This window comes from Microplitis demolitor, chromosome 5 (assembly GCF_026212275.2).
Source record: "Microplitis demolitor isolate Queensland-Clemson2020A chromosome 5, iyMicDemo2.1a, whole genome shotgun sequence".
Lineage (NCBI taxonomy): Eukaryota > Metazoa > Arthropoda > Insecta > Hymenoptera > Braconidae > Microplitis > Microplitis demolitor.
Genome location: NC_068549.1, coordinates 23,664,225 through 23,683,825, shown reverse-complemented (window position 1 = coordinate 23,683,825; position 19,601 = coordinate 23,664,225). Strand labels below are relative to the sequence as shown.

Below are 19,601 nucleotides of genomic sequence, written 5' to 3'. Positions count from 1 at the left end.
TTTTTTTTTTTTTGGGTCGTCAGATAGTTGTGTGACCTTGGCTGAATTGATTCGCTTGTTCGTATATATATATATATATATATATATATTTTCTTTTTATTTATATTTTTTTCCAGCCGTAACTCTGATGGGTTTTTTTTTTTATATGCGTTCTATGGTATTTCTAGTGTCTTTATCTGCTCTGTCAGTTTATATTATGGAGCACACACTACAATATGCCCGATGGGAAATAAGACGTCGTATTGAATTCGATTTGGTTCGAGCATATATACTACTTAACCACTGTAAGAATAAGCTTCCAGGGCTGCTACAAGTTAAGATGTTGCTTTTGTATGCGTGAGATCGATTTTTCGCATTTCCGCGTAAGGAAGAGAAAAGAGAATCCGCTGTGTGGATCGATATTTATATGTTAAAAAGTGTGTAATGTGTGTATGTGTGTGTGTGTGTACTTTCTGTACAGACAAACCTGCCTTTAGCACTTTAACTTCTCTAAGAGATAGTGTACTGCTCTCTGAAGATAATACGTTTCAATTTAGGGATTGAATAAACATTCAATGTAATACCTTCGTAAATCGATAAATCCCATTCCACCATCATTTTTATTCTTATTATTATAACTATATTTTCTATTTATAACCTTCATCTAATTTTACATTTTCCAAAATATCAAGCAATCAGGTACAAAATAATATATTTGTTTTTAATCAAGAAACTATTATCTTTATGTAGATGCATCTATTGTAAAATTAAAATGGATATATTACATATATCTTAAAGAGTCGCGTGAGAACCCGATCTTTGTAAGTTAAATTCTCTTTAACTTGAGGTGAATTAACAGCATCGGTTTTTTTTTTTTTTATTTTTTTTATTTTAAAGACGGTATAAAACACAGGATTATCAAATGATCATATATAGTAATGATCATAATGCAGAAGCCGTTCTCTGTATAATAAGTATGTGGGCGCGCATCGATGAGACCCGAGCTTTCTATATGTATTTATTTTCATTTTTTAGTTTTATATTAACTATATACGTATAAAATGTATGTACATACGTAATCATGCCACTCACACCGTAAATTTAAAAACATACAATGTGATTGTATGCACCTGAGCTCAATAAATTTAAGACGTCGTGTGTCTCTTGGTTTATAATAATAAATGTCGTCTGTTGATGTTTTACTCTCAAGCTTTTTTCGCATATAAAATAACTCGAATAATAATTATCAAGTAGATCCTGAATGTAAAAAATTTAATTTGCACGTTTAATGTGTCTTGTTGAATAAAACAGGAGATATGAATTCGATCAGCCATGTACCCATGCACCCAGGCCATAAATAGGAAGATGGATATTAGAAGCAGGATACTGAGCAAAGAGCTAAACTTGGGTTTACACCAAGGCGATTATCAATGGAATCTTGATCCTCGGGGCTCACAATATTTTCTCTCCTTGTCTCTTTTTAAAGATAGACAAAGTCAACAGTAACAACAATAATAACAACAACAACAACAACAACAACAACACCGTATACAAGAATAACGAAAGAAAAGGAAAGATTGTGATTAACTACAATAAGAAGTGAGCAAGTAGCAAGAGAATGATGATCAGCAGTTTGTTTTGTAACGGGCACGTAGCACCTTAATGAATGACGTCCAACCGTTTCGACACGTTCGATTGCTCGTCTGTTCGGGCGGTTTATAAACGGAGCACACTGCTATTGTAGATTATTCTACTGATCCCACACACTCTCTTCATTTTCTTACACTCACGCTTTGTATCATTCTTCAATAATAAAAAACAATCTATTTATTTTTTATTAAGTTTTAGTCTTACAGATGCGTGATAGTTATAAAAAAAAAAAAAAAAAAAAAGAAATAAATAAATAAATAAAACGTAACCATAAAAATGAAGTAGAAGATGAAGAAAATGTGTAGGTGTTACCAGTTGGCCGATCGGTCGGTCGGTTGGTCGTTCGATCGATCGGTGGTACAACACAAGAGAGCGACAGGTCTGATGTGGGACGAGTTGTGTCTCGAGTCTAAAAGTTTCCCGCGTGCGTAGGTGTTTTAGTCATTCCATACGAGCCATCCTCACTACTTTTTTTTTTTTTTCTTTTTTTATAACATTCTTTTAGTGTATATCATATATATATATATATATATATATATATAAAAGTAATATGAAACTTTTAAAATTTGTATGTATAAGGTATATTTTATGGATAAAAATTCGCGTGGTCAATCTAATGATCGATTTGATTTATATGATGATGATGATGATGATGAGGTAGTAGCAGCGGCGGCGGTAACAGAAGTAGCGCTGCTGGATGAAAAGTGCAAGGAATAAATAAAAAGGCGAGTTAAGTGGATAAAAGGATAAAAGGAAGAGAATAATGTTATGGAGGGGCAACGGCAGCTGCTAGTTATCACGCGAAACGTCGTTCGTTCGGTGATGGAAAAATTTTATCCTCTTGGTCATAGACGTTTTATATTTTATACACCAGAGCCAATAAATAATGTATAAGAAATAAACAGAGTATATAAAAGATAGTAGAGCTGGTTTAAAGTTATTGCGCGGTCGAGTGGATAACCTACGATCTAAATTGCTAACCTGACCGAGCTGTTTAGCCAGTGCGGTCGTTTTTTCAATGGACCCGCGAGCTCTACCCCGGAGATCCGAGAGCAATAGCAACTGTAACTAATGTTACTCAGTCTACAAAGAACAAGAAATATCAATAGCATCTGTTGACCAGCCTACGCTATAACCGTCATCATCATCATCATTACAAAAAGAGATCAGAGAACTACCGATGGTGATGATCGTGATGATTGAAGAAAAAACTTTCAATCCCAAGTTGAAAGAATAAATCCTCTTAAAAAATATTTCTCATTGCAGAGATAACTATCCTGCAAGTGTCATAACAATATAACATTTTTTAATATTTTTTTCACTTGAGCTCATCAAACGAACGGTGGATTTTTTTCAGTATTTTACTGTGAAAACGTATATAAATGATGACCGAGAATATCAAAACCGTTTGAAAAATTATTAAATATAAGTATATTTATAACTTGTGACATAATTTTTTTTAAGAACAACAATAATTTAAAAATTCAAAGAAAAATTAATTTTTTTATTATTTTGTAACATAATACATAATAACAATAATGATAATTTAAAACTTACGTTTACTAGCGTATATTTAAATAATTATCTCCAAGTCCATACAATTTGTTGATTGCATTTAAAATATTGCTCACTGTAAAAAATTAATAAATCACAATATCGCAATTGTTTGTAAAATAAAACAAATTACTATAATTGTTTTAGTGAGAATGATAAAATTATGTGATATATATCTCGGTAAATTCCCGCGTGAGTTGTTCCATGGTGCGCGCGCCGCATTATTTATATTTCCCGCCATCACATTAAATCAGTCAGTTAGATATGAAAACATAATTAATAATTATTTTTGCACAAAGTTTTTATATAATTAAACATTCACTAATTTTTCATTTATAAAATTTAATTACTTTTAAAGTGTAATAAATAATCACTTTGTGTGAATAACAACGACACAACACACATTAACACGAATGGAGTTAAATTATTTATGGATAATAAAATAATTAATAAATACTCATTGTTTTTAGTTTGTCAAATCGAAAAATAAATCTGTCGCGGTTTTTTTTTTTATCATATTGTTTATATAAATATATCGAGGTAAACGAAATTAGTAATAATAATAATAATAATAATAATAATAATAATAATAAAACAGGTAATGGAAGTATACAGAGTGGTGTACAAAGATCGAGACCTCCAGTCCGCAGGAAGAACGGCCAACGACTGAAAGCCCAAGTCCGAGATCCGAGAGATCCGCAAGCGATGCTGTGTGGCCGAGGAAAAAGGTTGGGCTCGACGCTCGTCGAACTACTTCTCTCTCCTACTTCTTTTGATCAGTGTGCGATGGACCGTTCGGAACGTTCCGAGCAGTTCCAAGCAGTTCCAAGCAATTCCAAGCAATTCCAAGCAATTCCAAGCACCAACTTTACCGTATACCAACACCCTGCTCAAGATGCTGCTAACTTTTTATCATTTTTTTTATATAATATAAAAATATTATGTACTAAATATACATATACTTAAATATTCACATATACGAGGTGACTAAGATTATTATCAAATATATGAGTAATAATGAAAATCATCACTAATTATAACTGTTACCATAAAATATTAATTCATGAATAAAGTTAATAATAATGATAAGTTGATAAGTTATGGATAAGTCGCGTGGTAAATTATCCCTACTTGTCGATATATTACAACACCAGTTAATATATATATATATATATATACAAGTACAACTTGATGAACGTGTTCCGAATATTATTTTCGTCCTTGGTAAGCATAACATAAACGTGTTTGCCGTAGGGTTTGATCATTTTATTGCTTCTTATTAAAATACTAAATATAATATTAATTAATAAAAAATAACATGGGCATAATATACACAGCAAGCCGGCAGCTATTGGAACTTGTTAAAAATTAATTTAACTTATTAAATTTATTTGTCTATTATTTTTTTATATATGAGGTGATGGAGGCGTTTATTTATATTTATATATATATATAATAGATAACTAAGAGCTGATGTTGGCAGTCCCCCGCGAAATGAATGGGGCATCAGGCCAACCTCCTCGCACATTCGTTCAGCCAATCACTATGCTTCTAACATACATTCTAATACCCCACATACTGTTCGTCAGAGTATGTATATTATTATATAGATTTTAGGGACGTTCAAACGTTCTCTGCAGATGTTTCAAAGCAATAATGTTAAATATATTTTTGTTGTTCACTCCGGCATATCAATAAATGAAATTTTATCGTGAGATAATTTACAATTTAAATAATAGTTAATAAATTTTTTGTAATTAAGAACAACTTGATGGGGATATTGATATAGAAAATGGAAATGCCAGAGATGGCCCGGAGACTTTAACGCCTGAGTTGGAGAGCAAGCGATCAACTAGTGGTATTATATATATATATATATATAATGGCCAGGGCTTATCATGAGTTGCTGCATGATATTTATATTGAGATTAGTACAACCCGTTTTCACCTTAATATGTATCTATATTCAGCACCAATTCATTAGTCGACAGCAAGCTCTTTCGCAACCCATATAGAAGCCAAGCTTAATGTTATATTTACGTTATCACACCTTTTTCTCTCGATCAAAACTCATTATCTCTATTTTTTAATATTTTTTATTAGTGACTTATTATTATCACCATTAGTATATGTACTCTGTCTATTAATTGAATATTAATATGTGCACAAACCTTTTAAATAATATATTTGTAATTTGAATAATAGATTACTAAAGATAATTTTATTAACAGAGTAACAAAGGTATTTTAAAATAGACTAATTAAATCTAACCAGATTATTACATTTATTATAGATAATAGTTAGCAAAAATTTTTGTTAAGCCTAAATGTATACTGGCCTATCAACTTTAACTTGTTTATTTTTTCGTTTTCTTCTTCTTTTTCTGACTCAGCTGTATATAATATCATTTATACTTTCTCAGTTTCTCTTGTTGCGTTGAAAGTATAAAACAACACCATCATTATTATCATCATCATCATCATCATCATTAGCAGCAGCAGCAGTAGCAGTAGCAAAAGCAGCAAAAGTTGAGACAACGACTATGTGTCTGGTGGAATGTTGGGAAAAAAGATGTCTCGCTGTCGGAGGGCCGCGCGCGCGCCATTGATGGTACAATATCACCAATAAGAAATATATACATATATATATCTTCAGGATACAGATATATATTGATATAAATATATATGTGACAGAGAGAGGGATCGAGTTTGAAAAACTTGTGCCAACAGTTTTTTAAATGTTGAAAATTTTTTTTTTTAAATTAATTTATTGTTATTTGAAGAATAAGCTAGAAATTTATAATATTTCGATATATATATAAAAATAAGATAAATAATATTATTAATAATGAATAAATGTATGAGATGGTATAAGTATATAGTCGCCGTATAACCTTTCGTGAACTTGTTTGCACAGCAAATCCGGACTCATCTTTCGCCTTGAATTACCTTTCGACCTCAGAGGTGGAAAGCTTCCGGCCCTGTATTGTATATATTATATATCTCGAGTCTTAGCATTGGCATCGGCACTGCTCAGAGGCTGAATTATTATTATTATTATTATTATTATTATTATTATTATATATCTATAGATGTGTATATCTTAAACAACTGAAACCTGACCCAGTGAGACCTTGCGTGGTTATTGCCGCAGGTGATGATATGTATTAGAGAGCGTGCGTCTCACACGAGTACTAAGTGTGTGCGATTGTCATCTGCTGCTGCTGCTGCTACTACTACTAGTACTATTTCTAGCTATACTTATACTTTTCTTTCTGACCGGTCCTGATGCCGTCATGCACACGATATATATATATACATATTTTATATTAGTGTTGCTCTTCAGAGTCTGCGTCTATATATCCTGTTAATGTCGGCTTATATATGCTCCGTACCGTGGGAAGACAACGCGACACCATCATATCATCTAGATTAAACAACGCCAATTATGTATTTTTTATGTCTCTATTTGTTCATACTTTTATCAACATCAAGTTGCAGGAAATAATTAAAAAAAAAAAAAAAATTTCCAAATATTCAAAATTTATTTTAATTGATTTAAAAATTTTCAAATTTTTATATACTTAAATTTATAAATAACAATGGTTAAAGTTAATGGTTAAATAATGTATTTTATTTTATTTTAAAATATATATTACGTATTTACAACTGTTTTGGCACCTTACGAATTTCAAGGAGAGACGAATAATCAAGTTGGTTGAATGTATAAAAAAAACCTGTCTTCTTTGCTGGGGGTCTACTCGTATCTACTTAGTTATTACAAGCAGTAAGTTGTTATATTGCCCATGGGAAAACCGAGTGATGTCTATAGGATTTTTAAAAGTTTATATAAAGTGAGACGGTGTATTCTGCACCTGGTCAAATGGATTTAAAAGTCTTGAGCTTCATGCAAATGAGCTTTACTTTTATTCATCCATCCATATATCTATCTATCTTTTGCAGCAACTCGAGATGTCGAGATTTATTATTATTCTTCATATACATATACATATATTTCATCTTTTTTGTCTTTTTATCTTTTTGTCTATATACATATTTACATTAACGGTTATTATGGGGAATATATATTTACCAAGTAAAAATTTAAATATACATAAAATATATCAATAAAGTCCGTTAAATATGTATCAATTAAATTAAATAAAAAGCATTTTGAGAAAATAATAATCTATACATAAATATAATAAAATGTTAAAAATAAGAAACATGTATCTACATTATATACTCACAGGTGTCAGAAAAGCTTTCTGAGTAGTGACAGAGTAAATTAGCTGTCTCGTTTAGATGTCAGTACAATTATATATATTATAAATCAGTATAAAATAGATGATGGATAATATACTATTATTATTATTATTATTATTATTATTATTATTATTATTATTATTATTATAAGATGATGAGATTAAAATAAAATAATTCAACTTTCGAATATTTATTATATTATTATTTTTTTTATTTTAATTTATTATCTGATGATTCCATCAATTGAAAAGATTTATTTCAGATAATTCATGCGTCGGATGGAAAAGTTTTAAGAAAGAGAGAATATTGTGTGTGTGTGTGTGTGTGTGTGTGTGTGTTTTTTTTTTTCTTTCGAGATAAAAAGTCTTGATAGTTTTATTCTTGTCTCATCCATCATCAGTAGAGAGCATCAGTAGCATTCGTAGCATTCGTAGCATCAATAGCATCAGTAGATCGATGAGACCCTGAGAAAAAGACAGATGTTCGTTGGGGGTCGGAGAGGGTGAATGGACTTGTAAATATTACGTGTACCCTTTGATCGTACTCTGCATAATGCTCTTCTCACTCAACCCTCTTTTCACTTGGTCAGATCTATTTGCAACCTTATTTTTTAATATATATGGCTGCTATTAAACTATTATTTATTTATTTATAAATATAACTTTTTTTTTTTTTTTTTTTTTTTTTTTTTTTCAGGAACAAATTCCAATTTATGTGTCACGACCAACACCAGCGTATCACAATAGAACAATACCAGCCGTAAATTCATTCCATAAATCAGTTTCTGTTTGTAATTCAAATAATTACACTGATCGACTGATTCCTCCACGTCGTCAGCAAAATTTTGATGCAACTAGATATAAACTTATGAATCAATCACTGCCAATGGACAATGAAATTAAACCATATCTCGATGTCATTGAACAGGTAATATATGTATTTATGTATATGTCATGTGTTATTATCTCATATGTTTTTTTTTTTTTATTTTCCATTTGAACGCAGTCTGTGTGTATATCGAGTTTGTATTCTTGTTTTATTTTTCATAATCGACGGCTTTATGAAAGCAACTCATTGATATGAAGAGTAAGGGGATGTCGTCGTGATCACGATTTACGAGCGTAATCGCGTAACACGTTGACCATGGTCGTGGCTTGATCGTTCAAGAGCACACACACATACACACGATACTTAATTATTTTTTTATTATTATTTTTCTTGTTATTCTTATTGTAGATTCTCTGGTTGGCAAAAGCCGCGCACTCACGGCGTTCTCCAACGAACGATCGTTAAGCTCTTCGGATACGCAATTTACTCGCTCAGTCTCTTCAATTCTACCCACACATTTTTCCTTCTTCGTTATCATTATTTTCATATCTCTCTCACTCTCCTTTGACCGTTGATATTTATATGTATGTATATACTTTTTATTAAATAACGTTGAGCTCTCTTCTGATTATCATCATCCGTACTATATATAATTTATAATTGTTTTATCTTTAAACAAAATAAAACGTTGTCTGTCGTTGGTAACATATTCGAACACGTTATATGGATGCGCGAATCTCTTTTATTCAGAAATATTTTTACAGATAAACATGTTGAATACTGGTTGGAAGAAGCGACTGGTGACCCAGAACTTGAATCAGCTTAAACTTTTTAAAGGGATCAGGAGTCAGAGAATTTTTAATTTTAATAGCAAACCACCATTATTTTCAACTGATTGCCTCAAATCGTGTGTCAATGTTAATAAAAAAAAAAGTGTCATTCAAAACTCGTCGTTTGATGGTGTTTGGAAAGCTAAATCTCGTAATAAACCTCTGCTAAAGTATTGGGAGACTGCTGTAGAATTATCTGGATACATTCATTTTCCAAGTAACTAAATATTGTTATTTTAAATTATTAACAATAATAACAACAATAATAATAGTAATTATAAAAAATGAATTTTAGGTCGTGGAGCTGTTGATTGGAGTGGAAAAAATATAATTATGGTTGCAGTTGAGCAAGAAATACTTCTTTTCAAAGATACATGTGTTACCAAGAGCCCCTCAATGATAGTAAACATTGAGCCTACAAATATTGGGACAGCAAAAATTCGTTGTGTTAAATGGAATTATTCTGGAGATTGTTTTTTAATGTATTCAGAGTCATTGAAATTGTGCTGCTATGATGTCTTATCATCAAAAGTTATTTGGAAGCACAATTGTGTGTGTTCACGTTGTATAATTCGTTGTATCGCTTGGACTCATTCGGATCGTCAAGTGGTCATGTAAATAAGTCTATTAACATTTTTTTATTTTCTTAAGTTGCATACTTTTTAACTGATGATAATTGTTAATAATTATTTATTCAGAGGATGTAACGATGGAATAGTGTGTATCTTTAATGTTTCTGGATCAAACGCTGAGATAATTGATTATGCTTCAGTACATCAGGGTATAATTTTGGATTTAGTAATATCACCAAATGATGATTTTGTAGCCACTACGGGAACAGATAAAAATATACGTATTCATTCGCTCAAAGAAATGATTCCATTTCTTGAAATTGGATACTACGATTCATCAGAGGTATATATATTTATTAAAATAATATATATATATATATATATTTGAGATAAACTAATTAAATAAACAACAGGCATTGGCATGGCATCCATGGGAAAAAGGAATTCTCTGTATAGGCGGAGGGCTTGGTGATGGTTCTTTATCCCTCTGGGACGTCCCAAAGCAGAAGTCTCTCGATTATAGACGAGTTAACTTTTTAAGTCGCGTGAAACATTTGGCCTGGAATAACCTAAGTGGAGAACTGGTTGTTGTGTGGTACTACTGGAATGATAGTGACACTCGTTTAACGACTATTCCTGTTTTAGCAAGTTGGAACCAAATTGTCGATGCGATATCTATTCAAAAAACTACACCTTTATTAACTTTCAAGAATCGTATTGCCAACGTTATGTGGAACCCTTATCACACTAAAATTGGTAATTTAATTATTTATTTTACATGTATTTATAAATAATTATTTTAATTATTATTTATATTTATTTTTTCATCAACAGGCTTACAGACAGCCGATCGTATGTATTTATATGATTTTTTTGGTGATAGCGCAACTGATTGGAAGGAAAATAATAAAAAAAGTAAAATACGTCCTGCTGGTCAGAAAAGTATTTTTGATCTTAATTGTATAAGATAATCCCATTATGTAGATATATTAATATTTATATTTATTGCTCTATTACTATTACTATTTAAAAAGTTTTTAATTTAGGTTTTCATATTAATAAAAGTCGATTTTATTCATTAATTATTAATAATGTGATATGGTGACATGCCAAAAATGAAAATATAATTATTTAAATATCCTTTAGGCTAAAAATATTTATGCATTTGTTATAGTGTGTTGCTGTCTATGCGTGATATCTCGTCTAGTTGACAACCTTCAAACGAGTCTATTAATTCAACTCTGCATATATGTCTATACGTCAATCTCTTTTTTTCAAGCTCATCTAAATTTTTTTTTTTTTTTTTTTTTTTTTTTTTTCTATCGTTGAACATTGAGCTATTCATTATACAAAACTCGCCATAGTAATTGCTGATGTTGTTGTTTTTATTTCAACTAAAAAAACTATAGTAAAAAAAAATATATTTACTTTTTTATCATTACACATAATATATTGAAAATCAAATCACTTAAGTAGTTTGTACAAATTTTGAATGTGTTGATAATCTTAATAATTTATATTTTTAAACTTTTCTTGTTGATAGTAATAGAAAAGAAAAAAAAACAATTACATCATACACAAAAGTGGATTCTTTGGTAGTAAAGAGAGAGAAATAATAAGATGCCTACTTAACTATTCTTTGGTCTTGCTGGTAAATATATAATATATATAGTCTTTCACTCTCACTATCTAACAGCATTTATCATGGAGACAGTCAACACACCAGCAAACTTTACCAACTATCACTGAACGCAAATGTCTTTTCCTTATTTTATTTTTATTTTTATTTATTATTATTATTGTTATTAAACATATAATAAAGTAATCTCTACTAAAGTGGAGATAGGCTACTTCAGTAGCTTACATTCACCCTGATTAGTATGTAAACAGATAAATTTTTTGATATTGGTAATTTCTTTAATATAAACCGGCCCCAAGTAATTCGTTGTTTGGTTATACATGGTACACATGATAATTTTTAAAATATTTAGTAAAAAAGTTGTTGTAAAAAATCTCAATATCTATTAATATATATATGTATTTATTATTTTTTACTGCAGTAGAGTAAATTAAAAATAAAAAAAAACTGTATTTCAAATTGATTTCAATTTCCTCCTGTGTTATTTTATTTTTTGTTGTTATTGTTGAAATCATTTTTCTCAAGATTGCAGCACATCAAAAGATTTTATTCGTTGATTGTTGCACTCTTAACTTAACCGCAAGTCAATTTTCTTATACGGTTATATATACATGTATATATTTTGTTAGATATTTCATATCCTTTGGGAGAGATATATTTATTTTAAGCAATAATCATTACTGAATATTGATACTCGTGTATACATTATTCCTGATTATTACATAAACCTGATATATATCTACATATATATATATATATATATATATAGTATGGATTTAGGTCGTTAATCATATAATACTTAAAAATAATGCTTAGTAAAAAAATGTCCATAAATATATAAATAGAGGACTTTAACAATATGAATGTATAAAATATTTTTTTACGGGTATCATAATAATATATTACAGAGTAGTAAATATATGTTAACAGTTGTGCATCACTGCAGAGTTGTGTGCTACTCTGTTATATACTTTGTGATGTATAAAATAAAAAACCGTGTTTTGTTCTATTTTGTTCTGTTTTGTTCTATTCTGCTGTTCGGCGTGAATTACAAGCCGCGACATTGCCGGCTAACACACGGCGGCATGTTTACGAGTATAATTCAACAGAGAAGTATGTAGTATGTAGGTTCATCCTTCAGGTCTTTACTTACCTTACGATTATTTATTATTTTTTTCCTTCTTACTTTCTTACTTTCTTACTTGCTTGCTTGGTTACTTTCTTCTTTGCTTTTATGAGAGTTGGTTGTAAGTCCGGGTGTAGCATATCGCCGACATCGTGATCAGTAATTTTATAATCGTTAGAGAGATTAAACTTTATTACCGAATGGAAGTTGAGTGTGGGTATACATCCTACCACTATACTATTATATATTTCAATTTTTGTTCCTTATACTGATTATATAACTTTACTTACTTAAGGTTCTGTGGGTTCCAAGTTCCAGAATTCCAGAGTTACAGGTTACAGCTTCGCTAAAAGACTAGTAAGTAACAACGGTAACAACGGACCACCTGGCTGAAGACAATAATTATCCCGGGCATTAACAGCGTGCCAAGGAGTAGTAACCCGTCGGCGCCTTCTCTCTTATCCCTATTCTTTTTCTATCCACCCTTTTAGTTTTTATTTTATTATTTTTCAGACCTTGTTATATACAGCCAAGAATTTAACCAGCAACTCATATATTATTAATAAAAACAGGACTTGTGATTTGAATGTTATTTTTTTTATTTCTGCTAAAGTTAAATAGATTTAGTAAGACAGGAGCATATCAGTTCTTGTTTACACACTTTTATGGCTTACTAATCGCTGGTTCGTTGGCAAATTACCTAACGACAGGGGCTGTAACATGAATCGAAAGTTATGAGAGAAGTCTATACATATACACACTAAAATAAATGAGCTTGAATTCGATAAATTCTTGAAACTGCCGTAAAAAAAAAAAAAAAAAAAAAAAAAAAAATGAAGAATAGAAGGAAGAAGAGAAGAAGAAGAACAAGTTCTACATACAGTTATTAAGACGTTAAAGCTGAGATATGGCGTCTAATGGAAATAATTGGTGCTGCAGTAAAGATCAAGTCGTAATTTACGACTTAGTCATCTCTTAAATTACAAAACATCACACTACTAACTCTACTCTCTAGTATATCGAGGATAAGTATTTCTTTCTAAAAGATTTGAATGCTCTAGGTAATAGAGTGTATGACACGTATATTTATTATTTTAACTCAGATTTATTAAACATTGTGCGAAAAAATATTGTGTTTTCGGCGCATATTCCTATTGGTTGTTATTTTAATTTAATTGCTCATACATACAGAGCATAATACATATACATACTAATAATCATAATGATGATAGCAACAGTGGTAGTAGTAAAGAACGTCCCTTGTCCGGACGAAATAATTCCATACGATTATTCAATCAATGTCGAAGGTAATTAACAGAGAGACCAACGCGGTAGGCTGTATGTACTTTCGCTTGTTACAACTTCCAAGACAGGTTTAAAAAACTTTTTAAACTTTTTTTATTTATATCTTTTCTCTTACTAGCTATCGTTTCAACTCTGCTTCCACTACACCAGACTTTACTACTTATTACTGAGCTACACATTAAATTATAATAATCCATATAACAGCCAGAAAGATTATTTTTAATTATTAATGCTGTGAGTCACACTTTTGTATTAAGTGTTATCTGATTTTAAATGTAATATAACAATAATCCAGTTTAAATGGTTACTCTATACCTATATGATAATAATAATAATAATAATAATAATACTATAATGATAACAGCAGGCTTTGGTTATTCTTATTTCTCTTTATTATTACGGATCACTAAATACTGACCAGAGATTGAAAATAATAAGAATCTCCATTTACATCTCATTTACTCGACTCGATTCGACTCGACAAAAGAACTTTATACTGATTATTTACTTCGAATGAGCTTATCGTATACAGCACGTACAGTATATATACGCCTACATCTCGCGCTTGTTCACCCAACCATTATTTTTATTATTCACTCACTTTGTACAATCGGTTTATACTTAAATTCAATACCTTCTATTAAACTTTATATCTTTATATAGCCGTATTATATATAAATATAAATATTGGTTATGTTATAATGTTATAACAACTGTAAATTCTTTTTAAATTTTTTGGTGAATACTTAACGCACGGAATCCTCTGAATTAACGTTTCATTAGATTATCGTTACACATTATCCAGCTAATCAGTAGTCAATTATTTATTATTCCTTATTAAGTACTACAGACGAATATTAAGACTATGACGATGAGGATGAAGACGATTTCTAGATGAAAGAAGAATAAAAGTACGAGGATTCACGAGTGGGGGTAAGTGATAAATGTTTCTTCCTTCTTCCTTCTTCCTCAGCAACTCAGATCGTCTGATCCCATTATATCCTATAAACGGTCATTACGTCAGAATAAATTGCATGTGCACACGTCTGCTCCCACGCGACCTTTCAAACGTCAACCATCATACTATAGTGATATATAGTACTAATTCTTATAGATATATAATAAAATAAAATAAAAAAAAGTTTAAAATTACTCAGATTAATTAAGGCAGAAGTTTGTTACGGTAAGTTCTCTTATCTTGTGGATACAAAAAGTTTTTTTCCGTGTATATTAGAGGAGTTTATAAACTCCTTTTCATTATTGTTATTATCACTAAGTATCCGGCAAAGAAGTGATCGAGTTAAAAGCAGGAAGCAGTAAGAATATTCACAATCAGAGTGAGGAAGAGGAGGTGGAGAATGAGATTTTCACAGGTGGTCTCTCGACGTCTAACTTATATTTCTACACCAAAGCTGAAACTTTAACCATCGCTGTAACTCAAGTCTGGACCACAAAACGCACACACATATATAACATCCACTTATTTACTTATTTACTTACTTACTTACTGTACTGCATTTCAGTATATGTCAGTGTGTTCGTTTGTGTGTATGTGTGAGGATATATATAAAAATTTTTTTTTTTTTCATTTAATTTTTTAATATTTTTGTTGCTTAGTCTCACAGAGAGTACAAAGCTATCTTCTCATGATCTCCGTTCCGCATCCTGCCGGCAAACGCGAATAGAAGAGGAAGATCGTACGTGCGCTGTTAAATCTCTGGATTATTTTTTTCTTCATCTCTCCTTATATCTACTTATTTATTTTATTTTTATTACAAATATATATATATATATATATATATGTATAAGAGTTTGTTTGGTGGTGGTTTGGTTTCCCATCACATTGTCTTTGAGTGTCCAGGCGAAACGTTAAATTGTTTATTTTTACTATTTTATTTCAGTCTGTTGTCCCTTGCAGCCGAGGAAAATGGTTTGAAAACCAAGCGAAAGGAGGACACTTTCAGTGCAGTGTGCAGTGTGCTGTGCAAAGAGTAGTCCTTTGTGCTGGCAGAGTACCGCCACACCTGTGACTCTTTTACAGTAGATGCTCCTCGTGAATCCACCGATGGAAACCAACAACAACAAAGACAACAACATTACCAACAAAAACAATAACAACAACAACAAACAACAATAACAACAGGGACATTAGGGCCATAAACGGAGGAATGCGACCAGGAAGTCAGAATGAGACAACTGCCGCTCTCTGCGTGCCCACAATCTCTGCATGTATATATGTGTCATTGCAACAACAAATCTCCATCTTTAATCATTTTTTCATTGAATATTTTTATTTTTACCTCTTATATTATAACATGATTATACCTGATTTAAACACTTGTATTGTTTTAACAGAAAAATTAAAAAAATATAATTGTTTGTTTATGTGTGTGTGTGTGTGTGTGTGTTTTTTAGGCTACTAGTTAAATCAGAGCAACTTTCTAACAGATATCTCGTCGACACTAAGGACAAGTTATATTCACAGGTACTTACTACAGATAATTTTCTGAGCTTTTTTATCACACGCGTAGGCGTTATATAGGAGAAGCTATATGTGCACTACATACATATAGATATTAATGCAATTTATACACATAGAGACAAGAGTGTTCTTTGTATTAAATGTATCCTCTTTCTGTTTGATACATGTATAAATAAATAACTAAATAAACTCGACAATGTATAGAGAAGGAGTAAAGAAGTAGAAGCAGCAACAGCAGCCGCAACAGCAGAAACAAGAGAAGCGGGAGAAGTGGAAGATGTAAAATAAAAAAAAAAAAAAAAATAATAAAAAAAAGTGGTTGCAGCGATTGGTAGAGTGTATGGGGCGATCCGTTACCCAAGGCGTCTCAATTGCACCTTTCGATCGCAGCCAGCAGTACTACTTTACGTACTATACTATATTCTTCTTCGTCTTTGCCGGGAGATGCTCTCCTTGAAAATTTACTGGACACCTTTTGTTAAACCTCGTTCTCGCCGCTAACCTGTTTAAAAAAAATAAACACTAAGCTCAACTCAAACAAACAATTAAAAATAAAGAAATGAATAAATTTATTTAAGTTTTTGGGAAAAAAAAAATATGTATACATATATGCATATAAATATCTATATATAGGAAAAACAAGAAATAGGTGTATTAAGAATGGTGGATTGGAGGGTGTGCGTGCACTCGGGCAATTAGATGCTTATCTTGGCTTACATTCAGTCCTCGTTACTACAAGTCGCATTGAGCTCTGGCCAGCTAACTTGCATAAGGCTTTTTCTGGAGTTCCTACTGCTGTTGCTGCCCGGGCGGGTCTTGGGCGGCGGGCGCGCGAGAAGAGAGCGCCTGGGGAAACGTGTTTCCGCATTTAAATAATTATGCACATTACACCCAGGAATAGCTTTCCGTAACGACCGCCGAGAGCGTGATTAGATTTTTTTTATTCATTTATATATACATCCTTTTCTCTTTTATATTCCATCTGCACCAAATACTCATACACTCTTATCCTCTTTGCCTCTTTGTCTCTTTGCCTCTTAGCCTCGCAGAAACAGCTCGCTGAATCGCTGATGCATCAGCATATGTACCAACGAGAACGAGCAGTATATAGTGCTGCTCGTACAAATAAATGGTGTACATTTGTCCTTTTCATTACTCTGAGAAAATTCACTTGTACATACAGATAGATAAAAACACCAACCACCAGTCGTATTATTATAAAATATCACATACAATTGATTATTTTTATAATAAAATTATAAACGATAATGATAAGAATAGATTAAATCGACATATAGTTATTACAGTTTATTCAATCGAGTTAATTTTTTAACGTCAACCAGATAACTCATGCAATAAAAGTGAGATATAGATGTATAACGCCTATCTTTATGATTATGATATTATAATATTTATATAGATATAGGCTTATGTAGAGTATTGGAATATGAGCGTTTGCAATGGTAATTTTGGCGGGTGTGGTAATCATTCATGTGTAGTAAAGAGAAAAAGACATGGATATATAGATATTTATAGGATACACTTATAAAATAAAACGAGTATCAGCACCAGAAGAGGATTAATTCCGGAAGAGAAGACGCTCGAGTGAAGCAAGTAAAGGAGGAATATACGCATCTAAGGGTGCCCTCGAGCGGGTAATCTTTATAATTTGCCTATCCTTCGATGACTCGCGTAATGTATGGCTGTCGCAACCACCGAGAGTACCCTCAGGGGCTACTTGACCGCGATCTTCTCCAGTCAATCTCAAAAATCAGGTTATTCTATCTCTACAGAAACACAACTACACCAACTACACCAACAATAAAACTCAAAAACAACTAAATTATTATTTTCCGATTTTAATGCGTGTATTCAATATTCTATAGAGCCAATTTATCTAATCGTTATTGACTTTATTAATTAGAAAGAAAAAAAAAATTACAAACTTTTATAAAATGATAAATAGAATAAAAATCTTGGGTTATATATCTTTACATGTATTTAATATATATATACATAGAAACATATTTTTGTAAGCTTGATAGACAGTAGCTGATATGAAGTGATAAGGTAATTGCCGTCATCAATATAAGCAGTGGATGAAAAAAAAGGACCAATGAAAGAGACAAAAAAAGATAACTCTCTTTATTTATTATTATTATTATTATTATTATTATTATTATTATTATTATTATTATTATTATTATTATTATTATTATTATTATTATTATTATTATTATTATTATTATAATATTGTTGTTTTTTGTTTTTATTAATATTCTTTGAGTTTCCTTATTTAGAGGGCGTCGCTGTCCAGCGAGTTGAGACTTCTTTTATAGCGGGAATGACCTGTAAATAGCGGGAATTACCGTAATTACCGGATAGGAGATAAAGCAATCGATGTTAACGTCCGCACGATCGTCGATCAGATCGATGCTCGAGCTGCGTTCTATACATCTCTGCTGGAGAGAGTTAACATATATTAAAGTGAGGTGGTAGGTTTATTATAAGAAATAAACGAGGATATCATATTATATGATTGGCGTACAAGTGAATGTCAATGATGTTGATCGTACCTATTAAATAGTCATTATAATTTTCTTTATTATTAAATAATATATATAAAAATTATTGGCATCCTGTTTTCATAGCTCGCTCGTCCGGTTCAATTTTTAAATAACCAACATTTTATTTTTATATTATTATTAAAAACATATTTCATTGCATAAAATAGCTTGACGATTAAACAAACAATTTTATAAATTTTATAAATTTATTTTCAGAAAATAAGTTAAATATATAAATATATAAATGAACATACGGAATTATCTGATGGAAATTAATAATAAGTAAATCAATAATAAGTAATTATTGGAATGTGTGACTATTAGAGTGAGTATTAGAATTGATTAAAGTATGCACGAAAGCATTCGCCATTGCTGGTGTTCTCTAGCGCTATTGCTGCCTGTACTGTTAATTCAAACAATTTTCAAGCAATTTTCAAGTGATTATCAAGTGATATTGCAATTAATCCGCCATACCGAGGTTCTCTCATTAATTGCCCGATAATCTGTTGTATAGAGGTTGCGTGCACAGAGTCTCTGTGGCGAGACATCTAACCCGCCGCCGATTTGTCAGATTTTAAAGAAAACCTGGCAGACATGGCAGCGCAGATCAAATAGCCAGTAGCTACCCTGGCAGGTGATAAAAGAGCGGTATACTTAACCATAAACTTGAGGTTTTCGCTTACCAATTATTATTTGTGTGTAAAATCACAACAGCAATAAAAATAACACTAAATAATCAATGTATAAACTTTACATCTACCCAGAGAGATTAATTAGTTAAACATGAGATGCCGGAGTAGTGGT

The 19,601-nt window shown here is 31.1% G+C and overlaps 1 protein-coding gene across 1 annotated transcript in view; it reads left to right on the top strand.

The window, feature by feature from the left end:
* Nucleotides 1-11,735, top strand: part of LOC103570718 (protein cortex) — a 30,238-nt gene extending 18,503 nt beyond the window's left edge. The window contains exons 2-7 of the mRNA XM_008548550.3: nucleotides 8,145-8,375; nucleotides 9,041-9,323; nucleotides 9,402-9,720; nucleotides 9,805-10,021; nucleotides 10,092-10,434; nucleotides 10,513-11,735. Coding sequence (XP_008546772.1) covers nucleotides 8,145-8,375; nucleotides 9,041-9,323; nucleotides 9,402-9,720; nucleotides 9,805-10,021; nucleotides 10,092-10,434; nucleotides 10,513-10,649 — 1,530 coding nt within the window. The 3' untranslated portion in view covers nucleotides 10,650-11,735. The remainder of the gene's footprint in view (nucleotides 1-8,144; nucleotides 8,376-9,040; nucleotides 9,324-9,401; nucleotides 9,721-9,804; nucleotides 10,022-10,091; nucleotides 10,435-10,512) is intronic.
* The last annotated feature ends 7,866 nt before the right edge of the window (nucleotides 11,736-19,601 follow it).